The 21,956-nt window shown below is 44.3% G+C and overlaps 1 protein-coding gene across 13 annotated transcripts in view; it reads left to right on the forward strand.

Moving 5' to 3' along the window:
- The first annotated feature begins 513 nt into the window (after positions 1 to 513).
- Positions 514 to 21,956, forward strand: part of LOC118215021 (tight junction protein ZO-1-like) — a 116,527-nt gene continuing 95,084 nt past the window's right edge. For 12 of the 13 annotated variants that reach the window (XM_035395373.1, XM_035395378.1, XM_035395382.1 and 9 more), the window contains exons 1-2: positions 514 to 931; positions 11,236 to 11,374. In XM_035395373.1, the coding sequence (XP_035251264.1) occupies positions 762 to 931; positions 11,236 to 11,374 (309 nt within the window). In that variant the 5' untranslated portion in view covers positions 514 to 761. The remainder of the gene's footprint in view (positions 932 to 11,235; positions 11,375 to 21,956) is intronic. The other variant, XM_035395387.1, reaches the window with a different exon arrangement.

The following is a 21,956-nucleotide window of genomic DNA, read 5'->3' on the forward strand; positions in this document are numbered from 1 at the left end:
ATAAGCTTTCACAGGAGTTGGGGGTGGGTGGGTCACTGTGTCAACATGTTGATTTTAGTGAGCCAAGGAAGTCTGTGCCCTCTCCGCTGACTTAATAGACTTGAATATAATTTTTTCTCTCTCTCTCTCTCTCTCTCTCTCTCTCTCTCTCTCTCTCTCTCACTCTCTCAATTTTTCTGACCTCTCATATCATTCTGCAAATGAATGAACTGGTATGTATAAATATTTATATAGTTTATGAATAACCTATATTTCAATACTGCCGCAGACAAATCCCACACATCAAGTGCATAGAAAAATACTTACATTTGATCATTAGTTTCCTATCTCCCTATTTCTTGCTCTTTTCTCTTTACACACACACTCTCTCTCGCTCTCTCTCTCTCTCCCTCTCCCTCTCCCTCTATCTCTCTCTCATACACACATGCACACTCTCTCTCGCTCTCTCCTACCTCACGCAGGGACGTTTGGGTGCTGCAGCGTCTTTTCTTGCGAGTTTTTTTTTTCTTTTTTTTTTTCTTTCTTTTTTTTTTTTTTACAAAAGTGCCGAGAGCGGAAGGGAACAATGTTGAGGTCCTGACTAATATTGAATGGATTAGCAATCTATTCTGAGCACTAATGAGATTAGAGTGTCATCATAGACATGGGTCGCAGCGGCATGGTGCCTTTTGTTGAGCTCCTTGGGGATTGTTTTCGCTGTCAGTTCTTCAGCACTGGAAATGGCGTTGTGATGCTGAACGAGGAAGACGCAGCTGAGGCGGATGCCAGGGAATAGAATTTACGTGGTCACCTATGCTGGTCTGTGGTGTGGATTCGTAGTAGCGGTGGACAATATGGTGAAATATCAGAAATATATTACTGTCATGCAGCTGGCTTTGGGAGTGACTGCCATAAACAAAGAGGAACGCCTTCCTCCTAAGAGAAAGATGTGGTGAGTATGAATTTCACTGTGGGTGACTGCGATGCAGAGGGGGAAGGAGAGGAGAGGGGGAACGCGTAGAATTGTACAGTGCAGTCAAATCAGTGTTACCTAATGACAGGAGGAGGAAGCGCACAGCCATTATGCTCCGGCTTGAGCCGAACAATTAGCTCTTTAGCTTTAAACTCTAGGAGAATAGCTGGGTTGTCCGTTACATATCGGGCGTGAACTGCCGATGCGGGAGTAGGTTCGTCTGTTTTCTGCTGCAATTAGTTTAATTCATCTGATAGTGAGGTCTGCAGGCAGGAAGAACTGTGTTTGCTTGTCCGAGTATTGTGTACGCGTGCGTGTGTGTGCGTGTATGTGCGTATGCTTGTGCGCGGAGAACCGGTCCAAGTACTGCCCATTTAAGAGAACAGTATCCCGAGTTTGTTAATGATTCAGTTATAGTGCTGAATTTGTGTAATTGTCACCTTGGCTACGGTATGTGAAACTATAGTTTGTATAAAAAGATCGATGTTATTGATGATCAGAAAACATTGCACTGCACGACCTGATAGAAAAAGTTTTCTACTTCTGAAAAGATTGACGTGTAGGCTGATGTCATAACATGATACATTTGTATGATATATTGTTATTTTATTTTATATTTATTCAGAATTTTGTATTAACGATGGATGTACAGTGTATGCATATTCAAGATATGTTCAAAAGGATCTTTCACAAATGTTAGTGAATTTTCAAGCTTGTGCAAAATACTGCTGTCATTAAATCATTACAGCCTCTGTACTTCGGAAACTAATATTAATAAAGCACTGCATGGAAAAACGTTCTTCTTGTTTTTATTTTTTCGCAGGTTTGTTTAGTGTGAAAAACTAAAATACAGCAGTTCTTGGAATGCACACCCATGGCTCTGTTATACCACAGAGCGTAAACCTGCTCATCAGTATACCCTATCTGCTTCCCTGTCCATACTAGGGACTGTGCAAGTAGTACAGAGTACAGTTTATTTCACGCCTAACTCATCTGCTTATCCGGTCAACTGCCTGTTCATGTGCTTTTATGTTTTTTTTTTGTGTACATGCTTGCCATACCCACTGCATTCTGTGTTTACCCCGGAGCACCTGCTATAGCTAGTGAAATGCATCTGAGTATGTATGTCATAATATTTACAAGCAGCTGACTGTGAGGCTAGGCATCTCGGCACTCAGGAGGCCACGCATCTTTGTGCCAGTGTCATATTTCTGATAGTCTGTGCACTGTTTTGCGCTGAAAACAATAGTCCTGGCTCAGCCTTAACGCGTATATTATGGAATCATCGGAGGAAGATTGCTTTGGGAATGTAATAATGGTAAAAGGATTACGATCTTGTCAAATGTCAGGGTAAATACCAAAATCAATGAGCAATCAGTGGCTGGCAAAGCGGCTGAGCAGTGTTTCCCTTTCCCGTGCACACGTATGCTTATTTCCATCCTCATAAATGGCATGCATGAAATAATCTGCCTGGATCATGCCATGGCATCAGTGTGCTCTGTGGCATATGATGACCTGTGTGCTAGGTGCAGGGGTTCAGATGTAATCTGGTCTTTCCAGATGACGAGTGGGGAGCCAAATTAAGGTGGAGGGGGGTCCATGTTTGTGGCTTTTGAAGCACTTCTAGATTGTCCAAAATGGAATATAAACAGGAAGGGTCATTATTACACAGCTCTTAAGAGCCCAGAGATACTTTCCTCAGTCCTTTCCAAGGTGTACAGAAAGGCCTCTCAGGTTTTGGAGGATGATGAGGGGTGGATTATATTACTTACGCAGCCTTTCATTTCAAAAGTCCAAATGGCAGAAGCAGTTTCCTGTTTGTTGTCAGTAAAATGTGTGAGGCCCCATCAAATGTGTATGTATCTGTTGTTGCCCTCTTAGAGTCTGTTTCCTAAAGCTTGCTTTCACCACAGCCTGCTTTTCTGTTGCTGTCCATGTGTGTAACGTTGCGTGAGTTCACCTACGTTTATAAAGCGCAGGATGGGTGATTGGGTAATGTCACTAAAATCTCAAACTGGGTGCTGCCCAGTGGTTATGGGAAGGGGCCTTTCCCAGTGCATTTTTAAATGAAAAAAAGAGCCTAGCTGGCAGGAGGGATGTGTTTATCTGTTCATCTTAATTTTAATTGCGTTCTCCCTGTTTGTGTGGAAATACAGAGTATCGGGTTGATAACCAGGTTGATAACATCATAGGCTTGCGCTATAGTGCTGTGTAAAAAAAAAAACATTGCGTGAGTGTTGTGGTGTGACTCCCTGTGTGTTCTCATATATTTGCCAGTATATTTATTTTCCTCTCCGTTTGAATGCCATATGCTCTCACTCTCCCAGTGCTGCTGTAATCTTCTTTCAGATGGTTTATGGCACTAAACTGAACAGATTACACTAGGTTTACTCACTGGTCCTAGCCTGTACTTGCCCTCGCCATGGCTGTCCATCAAATCACTTGTCGGGGGGGTAGTGGGTAGACCTCCTGGGCCAGGTCAACAGTGACCAGATTAATGAGGTGAGGGAGATCAAAGACAGAAGCAGGGGGAGGGGTAGACAGAGAGCAGAACATAACTAGCACCAACACGTCACTCTTCAGCTTCACATCTGGTCAAAAACTGGAGAATCCAAACTAAACGTTACAGATCTGAACTGATGAACAGAAAAGCTGGATGTAATGGAAGAAAAATGGAACCAAGATTCAAGATGCAAGATTATTGTCCCTGAGGGAAATTTGTCTTCGACACAGAACTGCCTCACGAGAACAATATACAACATGCAATGCACAATACACAGTACGTATCTTTTGAAACGCTTTCTGTTGACCTATTGCGGACTTGGATTGAAGGGAGTAAATGAGCACTTAAATCTATTTAACCTGCACCTGGGAACCCTGAAGCTGAGCTCAGGGTAGTGGATGTGGGAAGGATCTAAAATAATTTGCTTTTGCATCTTAAAATACGGTTTGAGGGGGAGAATGTTGCCTTACACCTGTAACCTTCATGTCTCTTTGTACAAAACTTAAAATTTTTGTTTTTTTTGTGCAACTGTCAGACTAAACTACACAGATATCCAAGAGTACAGAATGCTCACATTTTCTGGATCTGGGCAATGGTTGCATTGCGTGAGTGATCCCCAATGGATTTCTGATCAGAGATAATCTCTTCAGTTTTCTTTGTATGTAAAAGGAGATTATAATCATCACACCTTTCCACAAACCTCCTAACCTCTGCCACATGCATACCAATGTCAGTGGCGTAAACAGCTTTTGTCGTAAGCTATCAGGCTGTTATACTACTTTCAAATAATACAAGAATTATTTGGCTAAAACTACACTGCTGGCTATTTTTCCCCATTTTGTGAGTTTCTCAGTTCTTTTTGGTCTCTGTTGGCTCCCATTTGACCTGAGATCTCTATGTGCTGTCTCTGAAAGCCCAGTCTGGCTGTTTTAAGCACAAGTTGTGAAGCTGGTCCTGGGAACAGTGAAGGCTGCTACATCCATGCTCAGCTCTCTGACACCATCCCTTCTGCTTTTAATTTACAAGATCAGCGTATGCACAGTGCACATTGAATTGAAATTTGAAAGATATTTAATCAAATTGCAGATACATTTCACTTTATATATGGACAAGACAACTGTCTTGACGCCAACCCCACAAAAAGGAAAAGGGATTTTAAGACTTTTTTTGTCCCTTTGCAAAGAAAAAATGCAAAGATGATAGAGAAAACAACCATTATTAAAGGTTGTTATACAAAACAGCATTTCTTCTTGAGATTTTGTAGAACCGGGTAGACTCAAACCCCACGCCAAACAGGTGACAGAGTTGGAAAACAAAGCAATAGTGTCCATTCCTCTCCAGGACTTAATGGCTGGCCAGTTCCCAACCCCCAGATATATAGATATATAATTCTGTTCATCTGTTCATAGACAACATGATGTAACTGGAGGAGCTAGCTCACACTAAAGCGGGATACTTCAGCAGGTCTACAGGCCCGGCCTAGCGATCTTCCCTTCTCTATGGTGTGTCTATAGGGCGTGTCTCCTTGCATTGCACACCTCTCACCTCACAGATGCTCAGCAGATGTTCTCTCCCCATAGTAGCTGCAACAAATCTGCCCCCATCCACCCACCCACCCACCCCTGCTTACCGTGAGAGATCAGCTTTAACGTGGTGTGATTAAAATTTACAGTCCATTACAACCGTTAGTGCTGCTCTGCCAGTGTTCGTTTCTTTTACTCTTTTATGTAAGTGTGATGTTTGACTGCGTGCCTAAGTTTAGACGTGGAGAGGGGCGAGGACGTCTGAGGTGATTTTTCAGAGAGACGCTGGCGGTTTTCGTTCGCGCCTGCATCCGTGTTCCACCTCTCGATGCACGGTTTTTCGATGCACTGACACGACCGAGGGAGGTTGTATACGTGTCTGTTTTTCTAATCTCCGCATCCATCTGTTGCGCCTCTTTTGCCCACCTAATCACCGTATCTGTCTGCCCCCTTCCTGACATCTCTTTTTACAGGGCTAACACACAGGCTTTGAGCACAGGCTGCGAACAGAGCGGGCATCTTTCAGAGCTCCCCCTCCCCATGTTTAATTCCCACACGCGTTTAAATATGCGCAGTCGTGTTTTGGTGTGAATAGGTGTCGTGTTTCAATCTGTCTGTTGTTGTGGCGCGCGACTCTGGGGTCGCTCCTGCTCTCTGGAGACGGAGCCCAGAGATGAAACGGTTAGTCTGGCGAGTCTGTCGAGCCGCAGGACCGCCTCGTTTCTCAGCGCGACCTCTCCTCCTTCCCATCAGCTCTGTCACATCTCAGCCTATTCACACAAAGGGCACCAAACCAGGTTGATAACGTGGCTGACCAGTGAATTCTTCCGGTTTTTGTGTCCAAGCTGGCCTTTATGGTCCAATATTCCTCTAAATGAAGATTGATATATTCTTTACAGAGGGTTGGAGTGCTGAACCCCTCCCACCCACTCCCCCCAGTATTTGAATATTGTTATTTCGAAAACCTTTGGGATTCGAGATGTGAATTCAATGTGAATTCATGGCCTTCAGGTTATTACGTTGATGTCTGACCATCAGACAGTTAAGAGTGTGCTCTCCACACACAACCAACACAAACCCCAGCTGGACTCAGCAGCGGGGTAGGAAGGAGAAGACACGTCCTCATCGAACACCGGGCAAATGGAAAAGGGCCTGCCATGTTTTGCCGGGCCTATCAGACTTCACGGGCCGGCTTACCCACTACTGCCCGGTCATAATCACCGGCACACCGGCCTGTGACCCCAGAAGCTGTGTGGCCCTCGAGCCTCCTCGCCGTGCGCCGAACTGGGGACTGCAGCTGATTCAGCGGCGCCCTCCTCGCTGCCGCTAATTGCGCTGAATTGTCCCGCGGAGCACAGTGACACACCGCCAGCTGAAGACTTAACACACCGAAGCAGATTTATATTTACTGGAGTCAAGACCTGCGCCCCCCTGCCTCCTGCCCCTTGCTGTTTGGACACGCTGTCTGTCTCCGTCCGCTGTTGCACCGACTCCGACTGTGCTTTCTCCTGGTCGATGAATCATGTGCATCAGGACCGGAGGAGAAGAAAAAATAAATGAATGTTTCTGCTCTCAAGCTCTCAGATATAATTTTGGGTACTCCACTTGCTGCTTCTCATTACAACTCAGAATAAAGGGGTATTGATATGGTGAGAAATATGGTAATATTGAAAAGTTGAGTTGCAATTACTTGATCCTCTCCCAGTATATGTTACTAGTTACAGAGAAAAAAAGCTGTGAAATACAAAGCAAAATGTATAGGCAGATTGCCTATACATAGCTCTAAAATATTGTGCTACCCTAGTTTCTATGATATTTTGTGTTATAAGTCTCTGTATGTACCACTGTGGAATTTCATGACTTTCACAATGTTTTTCTTTTTAAAATCTTGCAACCATTGTTGTGATGATGTAGACATACAGTGCAGTCCATACGTATTTGGATAGTGACACAATGTTTGGCTCTATGCTTCAGCACATTGGATCTGAAATCAGGGGATGTCTGTGGGTCGCAGACTTCAGGCAGTCATCAAATGCCAAGGATTTCCAACCAAGTACTAGATATGGGATGACTGTATTTAAAAATATGTTAACTTGTCCAATCACATTTGGTCCACTAAAATGTTGGGGGGGGGGGGGGGGGGGGGGCTATATATGAATATTCATAATTTCATTTCAAAGCCTATGTGTTGGATTACAAGCTAAAACAACAACAAAAAGTTGTGTTGCTGTCCAAATACTTATGGACTCCACTGGACGTACTTTCATTATTACATGCATGTGATAACTGTGTTTGAAAATGGTCCAAACTTGAAAGGTGTATTATTTGTGCTGAATAAACATCTCATCTTATGATGGCCCATTTAGAAGAGCTTAAAACTACCAGTGACTGCATTCCTGTTAATCCTAATGGCTCCCCATTTAATAGCTAGTCCTCCTAAATTTCAGCACCCTGCTTTGGACAGACATATCTCTATGGAACACTACTCATATTTTATGATGATATTTAGTCTGCTTAGTACTGAAGTGCTGTTTGAAGTGAAGCATTATAAGACCTAGACAGCTATAATTCATTGGTTCAAATTATGGTAAATCAAGCAAATTCACATGCAATACAGACTGATACAGCACTGCCAATGTAGGATTTGCAGAACCTACAATTATTTCCCAGCAGTACCTTCTAAATTATATTTGGTTACGAGTATGTTTTTTTGTCCATTCTTGTGTGAACCAATGATGAGAATCTATTGGTGTACAAATGTTAGTTTGTATGTTCTGTGACCTTTCAGAATTAATGTGACTATTAGAGTCTGCATTTCTTTTGTAGCATTATTGTTGCCTCTTTCTCCAATTTTTTCAAGTCATATTAGAACTTTTCCAAAATAAAAATAAAAATATGACAATGCTTATGGATAGTATTTATGGATGAAATATACGAAGCATGTGCTGGTATATACAATCTAACAATAACTGACATTTTCACCCCCATGAAGCTAATTACATACACTACATTTCAAAAAGTATGACACCGGAACATCAAACCCAAATGTACTTGTTGAACATCCCATTCCAAAACCATGAGTATTAATATGGAGTTGGGCCCCTCTTCTGGGAAGGCTTTCCAGTAGATTTTGGAACATGGCCATGAGTATTTGCTTCCATTCAACCACGAGAGCATTAGTGAGGTTGGGCACTGATGTTGGGTGTAAAGCCTGGCTCACAGTCGGCATTCCAATTCATCCCAAAGGTGTTTGATGAGGTCAGGGGTCGGCTCAGACCAGAGTTCGTCCCCACCAAACTCAGTAAACAATTTCTTTATGGACTTTGCTTTGTGCACAGGGGCATTATCATGCTGAAACAGGAAAGGGCCTTCCCCAAACTGTCGCCACAAAGTTGGAAGTGCACAATTCTCTAGAATGTCATGCTGTAGCATTAAGATTTCAATTCATTGGAACTAAAGGGCCTAGCCCATACCATGAAAACAGCCCCAGACCATTATTCCTCCTCCACCAAACTTTACAGTTGGCACTATTCGGGCCAGTACAGTTGGCACTACGCATTCCACCAAATCCAGACTTGTCTGTCAGACTGCCAGATAGTGAAGCGTGATTCATCACTCCAGAGAACCCGTTTCCACTGGCGGTGTGCTTTGCACCACTCCAGCCGATGCTTGGCACTGCTCATGGTGTATGGCTGCTCAGCCATGGAAACCCATTTTATGAAGCTCTTGATGAGCAGTTCTGGTGCTGACATTGTTTCCAGAGGTAGTTTGGAACTCTGTAGTGACTGTTGCAACCGGGGACAGTTGCAAGACAATCAATGAATTTTTACATGCTACATGCTACATGCTTCAGCAATCGGTGGTCCCATTTTGTGAGCTTTTGTGGCCTACTGCTTCACAGCTGAGATGTTGTTGCTTTTATATGTTTCCACTTCACAATAAGAGCACTTACAGTTGACTGGGGCAGCTTTAGCAGGGCAGAAATTTGACAAATTGACTTGTTGGAAAGGTGGCATGCTATGAGCTCTTCAGTACAACCAATTCTACTGCCACTATCTGTCAATGGAGATTGCATGGCTGTGTGCTTCATTTTATGCACCTGTTAGCAATGGGTGTGGCTGAAATAGCCAAAACAACTAATGAAAATGGGTGTTCGCATACTTTTGGAAAGTTAGTGTACGTAGCATTGCTGTTTCCATAAACTGCTGTGATTAATTTTCATTAAGACAAACCATGATAAAATATAAACACATGTGTATAAACACTATTCTAAATTTACAATTTTACATTTTTAAAAATCTGTGTATTTTACTAAATGAATCATGTTGGGAAATCTGTTTTAAAGATGAGCATTATTTCAAAGATGCTAAACTTGTTACATCAGTCAGTCTGGTTCAGATGGCCCTCTGTAAGCCTCTGTACCCTTCAGTTCCCAAAAAAAGAGAAACAGTATTACAGACCACATTCTCATGTAAAATTCATTGCTCCACCTGCTGAGAGTATCTAAAAAGAGGTTTTATATATCCAGTTTTGAGCACATTGCTTGTTGCACATTTTAGCCTGGAAGCTATAGTGGCTCTTTCAGAGCATTAGTGTCCAGTCTGCCTGTTCTTCATTCACAGTATGGTACATGGCTCGCATTAACTTGCAGGTGCCACGGCCCTGGTATTTCATTTTTAATGTGTTCTCTTCCCACAGTAAATTGCAGTAGAAAGACTAATGTTACGTTTCACGTTTGTATTGAATTGCTTTGCTGGTTGTTTTAGTAATCGGGCAGAGACTGCCAGGGGGAACTTTAATTTGCCACTGGAGATGTTAATGGAATCCCCTTACCTCTCAGCTGTGTGTAAGACCACTATGAGGTCATATGCCAATATGGGGGGGGGGGGGGGCAGTTAGGATGATTCCAAGGGTCTTGACAGATAGGACCCCTTAAGGAGGTTGTTAGATTTTTTCATGGAGCCTAAAATCCCTGGCAGCACACATGATCAAAGTTCTACTTGCAGTGACACAAGCTCTCCCAAACTGGTCGCAGCGTGCATTGTGTTTAGTTTATATATTCACAAAGTGGAGGCTGCTTTATGGTCAGGGGAGAACTAAAGGCTGTACAACAGGGATGTTAAGGATAGAACCGTCCTGTGTGTGTGTGTGTGTGTCTGTCTGTGCATGAATTTATGTGTGCATATGCGTGTGTATGTATGAGTGTGTATGCATGTGTGTTTGTGTGTCTGTGTGTGTATGTGTATGTATGCATGTGTGTGGGTTCACACATGCTAGTATATTTGTGTGTACAGTATCTGTGTGTGAGTGCGTGAGTGTGAGTGGGATTCAGGGCATTGATCTGATCCCATACAGCAGCTTTGGCTCATTGCAGCCTTTTCTCCCAGTAGAGACAGGGTGAGAGAATATTTCTGCACAAATTCCCAGTGTCTGCACCAGACCAGAGATAAGCAAACCACAGAAGGTCCCTAACTCTGGTGTAGCCTTCCTGAGAAGTGCTTTGTGAGGACTCACTGGTGCAGTACTATCGAACGCACCATTCTGCAGCATCATTCACTTTCTTTCGCTTTTCTTTTTGGCTATGCCCCCACCTACCCCAATGAAGGAAAGATAAAAATATGTCTTTGTGACATTCTTTATATCTCTGTGTGGTACGCCGTTTTGTATCAGTGCACGTTAGATATAAGACCCGACTGCATCCTCCATCTTAATCTAACAAATAGCAGCCAACAGATCCATTCGGCCTCAGTAGAGCACAGCACTGTAGAGAGAACAGCAGGGTAGCCAACAAAAAAAAAAAAAAAAAAAAAAAAAAAAAAACCTCTTTCCCCACTTTCTCGAACCTGCAACATCTGTGGGTCTGTCCTCAGTCCGCACTCAGAAGCATAATGATGAGGATGTCGTAAGGATGGCATGTCAGGATGGCTGAAAGAGCAATAGTGACCAACTAAAGGGCTAACGTTCTGTGCCTAACCCGTCCCGAGGCAGACCGGGTGACCTTAAACCCAGTTATGCACACTTGCATCGAACGCCACTTAGTCCATCGGGGGGGTAGGGGGGTAGGGGGGTGGGGGGGTGGTTCTTTTGAAAAAGGAAAAGCATTACCAGCGTGTATTTACTCTCTCCTTAGCGTCTAAACTGTGCCTGAGAGCGGTGTGCCTTAGCATTCCAACCGCATGAGATGACTCTGCGTGCCAGCACCCGTATCCTGACCATGTCTTCCGTGTGTGTGTGTGTGTGTGTTTTCCGGGCTTCAGGGTGACTCCCAGCCCCCTGATCCCCAAAATGCCTCAGCCACCTATGATTCGGAACCAGGGCCGGCCGTCGCTGCGGAGGATCAAGGGTCGCATTCACCGGAGCAAGAGCCTGGACAGCGTCGACCTGCTCGACTCCAACGTGAGTGGGGGAGGGGGGGCGGAAAAAAACGCAACTGTTTAAGTCAAAGCTTTCTCTGCTGGGCTGATTGATTGGTTGATTGATTAATTGATATGGTTTATTGATCGCCGGTGGGGTAATTTACATTGCCATCAGCTGCAGGACACATGAGCATCATTCAAACAGATGCCAGGTGGGATATATGTGAAAGGCCACACTTCAGCTAGTACACACTTCAATGTGTCAGAGATGATTGGTAGGCACCTTCTTGTAAGTGGCTGGAAATCTTTTATACTTCAGTTAGGGGCAATGTAGTGGAGAAAGACTTTCCTTATGTTGTAATTTTTTTGAAACTATTCAGGAGTGGCTTGTGTTCAAAGGCACTAGGAGAAAAAAGTAGGTTGTCCTTCACCAAATGAACTTGTACAGGAAGTGTTGCTGTAGGAGCAGGTGTCCTTGTGTCTTCACCTTTCCGTAAATGCGGAAGAACAGTCTGCTTGTCTGAGAGCTTTATTCTGCTTCACATCAGTATGTCACATAAATCACCATTCCTTTAAACACAAACAACAAAATTAAACCTCTAAGCGGATCAAATTTAGCCATAAAACCACTTGGTTACTTTTGCCATTTTGATTGTGGGAGTAAAGCCTGGAAGACACACATGCACACACTTGCATACACACACACACAAACACAAACACACACACCACAAATGCGCATGCATACATGCGCACACACATACACATGCACACATTCACACACACACATATACACACATACAAACACACATGCATACATGTGCGCACACACATATACACATTCACACATGCACACGCGCACACACACACACACACACAATAAAGCTAAGTTCATGAATGCCAGCTTTCCACTTAATTTGAATGGTTGGCATCCATGTAAACACGTAAACTGAGAGTTAGAACAAGTAGCCTAAAGCACAGTGTTACAAAATGGTTACGGTGGCCCATCTGCATCCCGCCCACAGGGAGATTATTTATCACCTCAATTTAGCGGCAACAATTTGCAATCCACTCCACACACATGCACACATGCACATATACTAACACACACACGCTTAGTCTACTGTTGATCGCTACTGCCATAGCAGAGAGCCCAGTGACCCAAGGTGGGTCTGTACGCCCTGGCCAGATTTGAGCATGGGCCCTCCTTAGTGCGTCCAGCCCCAGCCTGCCAGAGGGTGTACGCTGGCCAAGGTTGCCCTGCTTACTACTGCATAAGTCCAGTGACACCCTAAAAATAAATAAATAAACCCCAGTGAGCTATTTAATCCTGTGAATGGAACAACATTGTGCTGAAACTGACTGCCTTGCTTTAAAGAATCAGAATACAAGCCAGTTCGGGTCAGCGAGCCACTGATAGTGCACGATATCGCCACACCTGTCGGGGTTCCTGAAGCCTCCCTCTCCTCCCATGACCATAAATCACCGCAGTACGGCAGCGGAGCCGCACAACCCCTGCAGGGGCAAAACGCTCGGTCGGGATGCGAGCGCATCACGGACCGTCAGCGCCGCCGAAGGCTTCTGAGCCTTTTCCATTTCGATGTTCTCGCGTCGCGGAGACGTGGGGCTTTACGGCTGGGCCCGAGAGGGAGTGATTTGCGCTGCGGCGCCTGCCTTTTTACGGCTGACTAACTTCAGTTATCGGGGCAATAAAGTGATGAGATGATGGGATGAGCGAGGAGGCCGATCCTCAGCCTGATACCGAGGGACCGATGCCAAGAGCACAGAGGCCTGGATTGACCGCGGCTGCTCCCCGACTTTGATGATTGATGCGTCGGTCTGTTACGTTTTCCATATGCAAAAAGAGGAATGTGTGAACTGATAACGAAAAGAACATGAACAAAATGAATTTTCCCGCTCCCCGAGTCCATGTGAAAGAATGCACTAGGAAAGCTGGACGGGGCCCTTCAGCTGAGTGAGGGGGTGGAGTGGGGAGGCGGGGGCGGGGGGCGTGCGGGAGGGGGAGGGGGAGCGGTGGGAGGAAGTTGCTGACGTACTGAAATCTGGATGCTACTGCAGGAGGGTGACGGTCCGCTTCATGGTGAGTGATGAGGCTGTAGGTACAGAGGGTGGCTTGTGGTTGCATATGTGCGGTGTTAAGGAGCTTTGCTTCAAACCAGTAGGCTGTAGGCTTTATTCCCTGCAGTGGTACTGCTGGTGTACCTTTAATCAGGGCTCTTATTTTGCGTCCAGCTACACAATTTGGATAACGTGCATAAAATGCTGTGTAAAAATGTTTAAGGTATGTAAAAACTCAATTCCCTGAATAAGACTACCTCCCAAGTAAATAAGCAATGTAGCATAAATGCATGTTCATTTGCTTTGCTCAAAACCACCCCCAGAGATCCCATTTTAATCATCAGCATGTTAAATTTGCAGCCTGCACATTTTAAACGTTGAGGCAATAAAGCTCTAGTGATTGAGTCTATATTCAGATGCATTGCAATTTACAATTTAGCCATTCTGAAGATGTTTTTTAGTAAAAGTGACTTAGAAAAAATGCATGTCACATGGTATGCAAACACAAGATTTTGATAAATAATGAAAATGAATTAAGGCACAAAGGACTGGATACTTCAACACTGTTTGTATTGCATGACAATATATTCTTTTCTGGTGGGCAAAATTAAATGATTCATAGGACTGTTAAGCTCTGAAGGTAGATTCTACTGTACTGCTGTGGTCATACCGGAGGTTCTCTCCTCTGGGTAGTGTATCTCTGCTTAGTCAATCAGAAAACACTGTACATGTCTCTTTTGGTAGTTTGGGTCCAATGAATACACATGAGTTGCCCATTTGGCAGCAAAATGGCCTGTGTTGTGGGACTGGGTAAGCAGGAAGCATCGAGTTCCTTAACTGAGGTGTGAGTGCAGTGGGGAAGACTGGGGAGATCCGTCTTAAACAGGCAGCCTGGTTTGTTATTACAAAGCTTTAGTTCCCCTCTTGCGGTCACATATTCTCAGGCCGGAGAAGAGAGTGCTTCAGTGGTTGATTTAAAGGAAAACCTCTCTCCTTCTCTTGGGAGTCTTAACATTTTGGCTGAAAGCCTGCTTTGATATCTCTGTGTTGATGGGCAATGTGCTTTCTCTCAGGAAGCTTTAATAAAGTTCCTGTGCCAGGGAGGAGGAAGCACCACAGCTAGAGATTGAGAGAGAGATAGATAGATAATTAGATAGATAGAGCACTAGAGAGAGAATTGACTTCTGACGTCCTCTTTGTTTTGTTGTAATGTGTTAAAATGTTGCTGAATTATTTACCATTAACTCACATCTACCCTTTAAGTTATGTTTTGTGTGTATGCGTGTCTGTGTGTGTGTGTGTGTGTGTGTGTGAGTGAGAGAGAGAGAGAGAGAGAGAGAGAGAGTGAGAGTGAGAGAGATAATTATTAAGGAGAGAGAGATTGGAGAGATATATAGGGTGATAGAGAAAGAAAGAAAATGCAAGAGATGGAGAAATATGGGGTGATAGAGTGAGAAGTACGGAGAGAGAGACAGAGAGGGAAGATAGATGAGAGACAGTGAAGAGAGAGGACAAGAAGGATAGTAATAGAGAAAATGAAATTGAGGGGGAGAAAGGATACAGGACACACACGCACATGAGCATATGACAAGTTTAGGAGTGGAAGCAAGCTGTCCATCATAGAGGGCCCCTCTCACGGGATCCATGTTTCTCCTTCTTGCTCTTTCACTTTCTCACCTCTTTCTCACTTTCTCATCCATCTCTGCTTGACTCTTTTTAGTGTCTGAAAAGACTACCTATAGTCCTATAGTGCCCCCTTCTCTCTCTCTCTCTCTCTCTCAGTCTCTCTCTCTCGCTCTCTCTCTCCCTTCCTCTCTCTCTCTCTCTCTCTCTCCCTTCCTCTCTCTCTCTCTCTCAGTCTCTCTCTCTCTCTCTCTCTCCAAAACACTCTCTCTCTCTCTCACTCACTCCCTTCCTCTCTCTCTCTCTCAAAGGGCAGCCACAATGTCAGGGGTGTGGAACGATACGAAGCTGAATTATTTCACTTCACTGAGTTCAAAGTCATTGTCACTTCATATCATTAGAGGTTTCTCTAGAACACTGTGCTTGAAGGGAGGAATAAAAGATATTGCTTCAAGTCACTGTAGCTGTCCCTTGGCTTTAGGCACTGCAGGAACACCAAGGTTTTTATTCTGTGAGACTGGAATCAAAACTGAACGCATTGATTAGGAAAATTAGCACTTTTTTAATGCAGCTTTGTTTCCCTTTGCTCAGCTCTTCCGGTAATGGTTGACAAATGTTTTGGTGCAGAAGTCACACACAAGCTCAGCACGGTTTTGGGGGGAGGGCGGGTGCATTTGGTCATTGGAGACTGCTGCCGCTCCCTAATTGTACATTATTTAAGGTTCCTGCTCTCTCATTTGTATCTTAATGTCAAGCGTCTGCCAATTTTCTGTTGGTTTTTGGAGGGGAGGATTTCGCTTTTTTTGCAGCAGTCGGAGGGAGACAGGTGGTGTGAGAGCAGGGCGGTGATTGCGATTGCTCTTTATGAGCTCTGGATTGCTTACCTCTGGGCTAAAGAATGACCCTGCCGGGCCCTGCCATTGACCACGCTGCAGAGTCCCAACCTCTGGTTTGGTTTTATGGATCTGCTCTGCATATGGTACCCCACCCCCCCTCCACACACACACACACCACACACCCCCCGGGCTCAGAAAATGTAGTTTCTGGCCAGCAGTCATCAGCGGATGGAAGCACCCCCGCCTCACACACGCATAACACCAGTGTAAGCACTTTGTACTCTGTTTAGCATTCTGAAATCGCTGCAGCTGCACTTGTGGGCAGCGGGACTGCAGCCGATTAAAACGCTCTGCATATTCATTAGCCGTAGGGTGGGGGTGGGGTGGGGGGGGTGCTGCTTTGGGGGGGGGGGGGGTGGAGTGTGCAGGGCTTCACTGTGGTTCCGCTGCAGGCTCTGCAAGCTGCACTCCATGCACAAGCCTGCGCTCCTGTGCTTTATGCAGGAGAAACACACTACAGGCCGCGGTTTAAACTTGCACTGAGTGGAACCAATGTATCATGTGTTAATGTTTACTGTACATATGCATACACATTTATAACAGTTATATTACACACACACCCTCTCACATGCACACACAGAGGCTCAATTCATAAAAAAATCAATTGTACAAATAAGAATTATAGTAAATGAATGATCGGACTCTTTCTTATCCTCCACAGGCTGAATATTATCATCCAGAATTTAATTATGCAGATGCAGAAAAGCAAAAATCATTTGCTTGTATTGTGAGAGAATTCCTGATTATTCTCCACTGTACTCCAATTCTATATAGCCCCATACATCCATCACGTTTGTATGGTTCTGTTTAGCCAATGGACTTGGACCATATCAGTGCAGAAAATGATATTCATTTGTTCTTGTGGTCCACTCAGGAATTGACATTCATTTGGTCTTGTGATCCACCACATTTTAACAAGCCTTTCTCGCAATTGACACCTTTATTGTGCTTTCTGTCAAAAGGTTCCCTACAAGACTGGAGTGGTACAGACAAGGTGTAGAGGTGTAATAAATCCCCGTTCCATATTCTATGAGCCTCAGATTTATGGGTTTTCTCGCAATAAAACGCGAATGATTTTGCAATCACCTCAAAGTGTCGTCAATGAGCCCATTCTCTCCATGTAGAAAAGGGAAATAAAAAATGCTTTTGGGGACAGAGCCAGATTGAAGGATCACGTGACATTCTTGTTTGCTGTCTTGCATCTGAATGAGAACCCTATCTGCCTGAGGTCTGCATATCTTACAGGTGAAAACTATGTCAGCGTCTTGCGCTGGCCTCTCTGTGAACTGATTATTAACAGCCTGTCCTAATTAACACAGAGAGTTTATGCTTGCAGATCACAGGCACTCCGGCGCAAAACTGTCGACCTAATTCTGGGCCCACCACCCCAGTCCCAGTACAGAGGAGACTGGGGACAAACGGGGGCCACCGCATAGGGTTGCCAGATTTAGAATTTATCAATACCGGACAGTATGCATAGCTAGAAGCTTAATCTTGCACAGCGTGGGAAGCTGTCAGTGGGAGGGGACAGGGGTGCTGTCGGGACCTATGGCTAACTGTGGGGTAGCTATCGAAATAGCTCACAAACCACGGGCTGGTTGAGACAAGAATTCATTGCAAACTAACTGTTTGTTTTTTAAAATCAATTAGTCAGACCGGACATTATATCGTCCGGTCAGGATCACGAACCGGATTAGCACAAATAATTTGGAAACCAGACATTCTGGTCGAAAACCAGACATCTGGCAACCCTACTTGCGTACCAGAACACAGAAATTGGTACGACCTGCCTTGGCCCAGTTTTCTGTTCTAAACTGAACGCTCAGGCAGTGAATGAGGGTTCACCCCATGTCACCTCAGAGCGCTTGTCTCCTTTGGTTTATTTAGCTCTGTCTGTGCTCTTTCACAGAGATTTGAAAAACAAACGCTTTGAAAGGATCTTCAGCTTTGTTGCTTAGGGAGTTCTGTTAGTGCAAGTGTAGAGATATTGTAACCGCATCTGTTGTTGTCTATTTTAAAACATGGCCAAATTGTTTTGACAATTACAGTGCAATAAAAGTAGCTTGGTATATTTGCTTACATTATCAGGAATAACCTTTTAATATACTCATTTTGCTTGCTGAATATTTTGGCTACTACAAAGTTTTGTTCAACTGAATATGTCATCAATGAGGACTGGACATTATTTTTTCTTTCAAACTATGTAAGATTTCGCGGCCTTTGAGGGCGTTTTTGCCACAAGGTGCTTTGGTGCCTCATCCCTGCGACCCGAATCCTTACCCCGGAGGTCACGTGTCCTGTGATGAGATCACCGACCCGTGCGCGTCGCCCGAGAGTGTCTGTCACGTTTCGGTGATTTGCTGCATGCGGCGAACGCTAACCGCTGTGCGGCAGGACCGGCCGCTACCCTGCCCCGAGGTAACGTGTTTGGCTTACGGTGAGGATGCCGCTCTGGGAACGTGTTTGGCTTACGGTGAGGATGCCGCTCTGGGAACGTGTTTGGCTTACGGCGATGTTTGTAATCAAAGCAGTCTCCTCAAACCCACCCTCACCTCCGCTGAGGACACTCCCTCGAATGCTACCAGCAAAATGTCAGGCGAAGGGGTGAGGTGATCAGAGATACAGCATTTTCAGCAATACGAATGATTCCATGTAGATACAGCAGTAACAGTAATTAAGCAGTGCTATAACAGTCTTTACACTGAGTGCACCCCTTAGCATGTGGGAACATTGTACGGTTGCATACTTCATAGTGCTGTTGCGGCTATTTTGTGTTTTTCCTTGTTTGGTTTTTAGCTATTCCAGAGATTTAGTTAGAATTGGGATGTAAACAGGGGATTCTGTGTGGAACAAGTAACATTAGCAGGCCATAGGTCTATCATAGCTAGCTCGTAAAGTGAATGACTTTTTCATTAAGTAATCCGTAGCCTATCCAAATATTAGCTTCTTTATTTTTTCAAATGCAACATAATATGTGTATGTTCATGGCTATGGATAACTGGTACTGGTACTACTTTATCTGGCCTGTGTTCTGTAGTTGTTCCAATGACCTTCAGTATGCAGTTAATGTGCGTCACTGCCAAATAGTATAATATTACATTTCTTTATTTTTATGGTATAGTGTTAGAAATAATACGTTGAAAGTTTAGCATCTTGATGGGAGAACAGAATTTGATACAAAAGCTCCTCAACCTTGGGCATCTAACTGCCTAACGTAACTAGCTAAAAGTAACGTTACTTTCAGGTCCAACAGAAGACAGGCTAACTCCATGTCACTTTTCATCCCCTTGGTGACGCCACCAAGCAAAAGCAATTCCAAGGTTGACCCAAGTCTTTGAACAAGCCCTGCGGTCTTGTATTTTTGCTTTGCTGTATCTAGTCTTCTTAACAGCTGCCATTCAAGTAGCGAACTAGCAACAAATATTTCTCTGGAATCTGATCCCAAACCACAGGTTCTGTACCCACGCCCACCCCTCCCCGCACAGAAAAGTGTGCCACGCCCAAAAACGTCCCACACACATTTTAGAATAACAAATACAGGTAAAAGGTGCACAAATTCAGCGAAAGTGCATAAAGACTGATATTGCCTGTTCACCATAGATATGCCTTGGCATAGTTGTTTTATAATATGTTCAAGTAAAAAATCCTGCATCGTATGACTTTAAAATACATAGTTGTCAATATAACGTGATATACCTAAATAAATAAAACAGTAGAGACAAGTATCAACAACAATGCAAAAGCTTGCTAAGTCAGTGCAAAACCATATGAGCTCACTGAAAACCCTACTGCATGTTTGTTTGCACAAGTGTATGTGTCTCTTTGTCTTTCCATTTCACATTGTTACCCATTCTGTCTGTGCAAATTCCAACACGAAGTCTAGTCAAAAATATATACATGTGTACATGTGATTAAAACCAGTATTTTCCTGATTCTCTGAGTGAGAGCCTCTCAGCGTCAATACAATTACACGCTTACTTCCTGCAATGCATCACACTTCACTTGCTGAGGCCTGGCGTGTCGAGGTCGGGCCCTGTTTTCCTAGATCGATTACAAAAGGATTGAAGGATGTGAAAGTTAATGAATAAATAAGGAGTTTGATGCTCAGATAAAATGCTTGGGGAGCCCTTTGTTTGCCTGGAAGGAGCCCCGGATGAATTTATTATTAATGTTCGTTTGGCCACCGCTTTTATCTACAGCGATTTACACGCTCAAAAGTGCGGTGGAGCTCCAGCTGACAGAGTCAGATGGCCCCCTTGAGGTCCTCCTCGCCTCAAGGTGCTTCGGCGCCTCATTCCTGTTGCGACCCGAATCCTTACCCCGGAGGTCACGTGTCCTTAGATGAGATCACCGACCCGTGCGCGTCGCCCGAGAGTGTCTGTCACGTTTCGGTGATTTGCTGCATGCGGCGAACGCTAACCGCTGTGCGGCAGGGCCGGCCGCTACCCTGCCCCGCGGTAACGTGTTTGGCTTATGGTGAGAATGCCGCTCTGGTAATGTGTTTGGCTTACGGTGAGGATGCCGCTCTGGGAACGTGTTTGGCTTATGGTGAGAATGCCGCTCTGGTAACGTGTTTGGCTTACGGTGAGGATGCCGCTCTGGTAACGTGTTTGGCTTACGGTGAGAATGCCGCTCTGGTAACGTGTTTGGCTTACGGTGAGGATGCCGCTCTGGGAACGTGTTTGGCTTACGGTGAGGATGCCGCTCTGGGAACGTGTTTGGCTTACGGTGAGGATGCCGCTCTGGGAACGTGTTTGGCTTACGGTGAGGATGCCGCTCTGGGAACGTGTTTGGCTTACGGTGAGGATGCCGCTCTGGGAACGTGTTTTTGATATTGAGCACAAAACCTCATATCACATGTCATTTTTTATATCTCCAGGTCTCTCTCCCTCCCTCTCGCATATCAAAATCAGGATGACGATTTTGTGCGTGGTTCCCCGTGATAGATAACCATGGAAACTCTGAAAGAGGGAATTGCTTGCAACTTTTCTCCTTGACGACAGATGTGTGCGCCTAGAGTAAGTGTTCGGCTTGGCCTGCGTTGAGTCGGCACAATCACGCGCCTGTCAGTGTTAAGCTGCTACTTTAAAGCAAAAGGTCACAAAAAGTACAGCAAAACCTGTAATTCGTGCATCTTATTGCAGTTGCATCCCTCTGAGCTGGTCTGTTATGGATGATGTTGAAGAAAAAAGTATATTGAGTTTAAAACAATTGAAATCTCAATTTTAAAAATTCTTAGAAATTTAGAAAAAAATTCATTTAAAGAAATTAATTTAAAATGAAAACTTTGGATCACAATTTATTATGATGGTGAAGTGGCTATACATATCTGTTGTATCTGCATCACTGTTCTGTGTGTGTGTGAGTGTGCATATACATGTTTGTGTGCATGTTTGTGTGTGTAATTGTGTTTTTATGTGTACCGTATATGTGTTTGTTTGTTTGTGTGTATGTGTGTGCGTGTGTCAGTGGGCATGTGCCTTTGGAACACACACATACACACACACACACACACACAGAAAGAGAGAACAGCGACGCACACACAACAGATGGGCTCTGCTTATTCCAGGCTTACACAGACCCTGGCTAAGGACTGAGCTTAGCACTATTTTAATGCTGTTGGTGTTGTTATCGTAATTACAAGTACCATTAATGTCATATTTATTTCTTTAACACTGCAGAGGGGCCAGGCCTCACTGTGATACCGTAAAAACAATGGCAGTCAATGTAGCTTTATTCTGGAGCTTTAATATGGATTATTATTTCTGTACAGAATCACGCTATTTTGAAAAATAGCGTGATTCTTGCCAGGAATAATAATTGAGATTAAGGCTCCAGAATATAAATGTGTTCGTACTGCATTTCAGCTTACTGATAATAACAGTAACTGGTCACAAAACACTGCATAAATTCAGCATACAGTAATGCTAATATGAAATTCAGCCCCTACAACTGTGTATCAAACAGGAAGTAAATGAAGCAAGCCGCCGCGTGTATATTATGGCAGCTGTCTCATGCTGCAGGAAG

This window comes from Anguilla anguilla, chromosome 16 (genome assembly GCF_013347855.1).
Source record: "Anguilla anguilla isolate fAngAng1 chromosome 16, fAngAng1.pri, whole genome shotgun sequence".
Lineage (NCBI taxonomy): Eukaryota > Metazoa > Chordata > Actinopteri > Anguilliformes > Anguillidae > Anguilla > Anguilla anguilla.